Source organism: Diaporthe amygdali (genome assembly GCF_026229845.1).
Source record: "Diaporthe amygdali strain CAA958 chromosome Unknown NODE_166_length_1726_cov_74_608247, whole genome shotgun sequence".
Classification (NCBI taxonomy): Eukaryota; Fungi; Ascomycota; class Sordariomycetes; order Diaporthales; family Diaporthaceae; genus Diaporthe; species Diaporthe amygdali.
In genome coordinates this window covers 1-1,726 of record NW_026517186.1, presented here as the reverse complement: position 1 = coordinate 1,726, position 1,726 = coordinate 1, and the positions used below count along the sequence as shown (strand labels likewise).

Below are 1,726 nucleotides of genomic sequence, written 5' to 3'. Positions count from 1 at the left end.
GTTGCTTGTCGTTCGCCAACCTGTTGGATGTCTACACTCTGGGTGTGGGAGGTTTATTGCTTTGCCATACCTACAAAAGAAGCTCTGTGGCCGAATTGCGAGTGTTCATCAGCTGGCTCACAGGTGGGCAAAAGCCCGCGTCCTCCTAAGGGAGGTGACACAGGCCAGCCGGTCGTGCAACACCTATTCAAGCCCGGCAGACCGCCCCGCGCTGCTGCGTGACTGTGATCGGGTCCGCCGAGAAGAGCCCTGGGATACCGATCGTGTCCGTCTTCGCTCTGGCAACTTGCTATTTGCATCCTGCCCGGCGGCGCCCCGGTATGCCCGGTCAGATTCGGACAGTTTTGTCTTAGACCTCTTGTGCCTCTGACAATCGTTGCCACCCTCAGCCTGAGCGCTGCCGTCCTCGCAGACATCCACTTCAATATCCCACCGCACGGCCTTGCGCTTAGCAGGGCGTCCGGGCATGGTCGATTGCAGGGCATTTTGATGTTTTGACCTCAGCTCCTCTGCAAGCCATCTCCTCCGATGCGGAAGCTCAAAACGAAGCCGCCGCAAGCGACATCCGAGACCTTCACGACCTTATCACCCATCACGTCGAGCTGGAAACGACGCCCTCTGCCGCACGCGAGCCCCACGGTCGGAAGGTCCCCGACATCTCCTTTTGCTATGGCGAGAATACCCACGCGCCCTTCGTGGCCGAGATCGGGTACAGCCAAAAGAGCCAGGACCTCGCGAGTCTCGCGAGGAGCTACATCCTCAAATCCGGCGGTGCCATTCGGACAGTATTGACAGTTGACCTTGAACACCAAGAGCGGACGCAGCGCAAGCGCAAGGACGGGAATGCCGACGGGCAAAAACCACGGGCGGCATCAAGCGTCTGTCTGTACAGGCTGGGAAAACGCGTCCTGTGGGACGCCGTCTTCCGGGACGAGGAGGGCGTGGAACAGGCAGGCGAGCTGGACCTATGTCTTTCAGACTTTGTACCCGAGGGCAGCGAAAGACGAATAGGACGACAGGCGCTGGAGACAACCCCTATCACCGTGCCCTTTCATCAGCTTGCTGAGCTGCTTCGCAAAGGCGAGAGGCGCCAGGTGGCACATGACAAGACGCCGGAGCCAGAAGGGAACCGGAGAGCTCAAAACAGGGCACGGAAGAGGAAGCAGGTGACATTCGACTGGGACCTGCCCCCAAGCCCAGAACACGACACAGAGAGCCCAGAAATGAGCCCGGATGGACAGCAGTCATCTAAAAGGCGGCGGCTAGCACGGGCTTCAGGCAGATGCTCGGCGTCCCTCGCGCAAAGGCCGGCTGGGCCGGCGGAAACAGTAAGGTTAACGAGGTCTCATTCCCGTTCATCGGCTAGAGAGCGCAATGAAGGCATGACTATGCGGTCACGGTCGCGCTCAGCGAGGTCTGGCCACGATGATGCTTGAACGTTGTGTATGAGAGATCTAGCTTCTTTGAGGATAAGTATTTTGACTATATCCGTGCGACTACTGTAAGTGGATTTTGCGTGGCGTACGCGGGACAGCACAAACGACCGAGGGGCGGGGCCGGTTCATTGCTGCCACAGACATGGTCGACTCTGGAATCAGGCAGTCTATCGCCTTCGAGATCATAGGTGGCAAAAGATATGTTCTCTCCAACTAGAGACAAGCTTCATTGGGGACGATTCAGTACGATTGAAACAAGGAGGCGCGACAGGAAGGCGCTGGTGAAAGAA

The 1,726-nt window shown here is 58.1% G+C and overlaps 1 protein-coding gene across 1 annotated transcript; it reads left to right on the top strand.

Moving 5' to 3' along the window:
• Window positions 1-123: 123 nt before the first annotated feature.
• Window positions 124-1,653, top strand: J7T55_008971 (uncharacterized protein; the record flags this gene model as incomplete). Its single annotated transcript, XM_053136392.1, has 4 exons — window positions 124-318; window positions 390-469; window positions 517-1,328; window positions 1,507-1,653. Coding segments are annotated over 4 exons (1,234 nt in total), but the record flags the coding sequence as incomplete, so codon positions are not given.
• Between the last annotated feature and the right edge of the window lie 73 nt (window positions 1,654-1,726).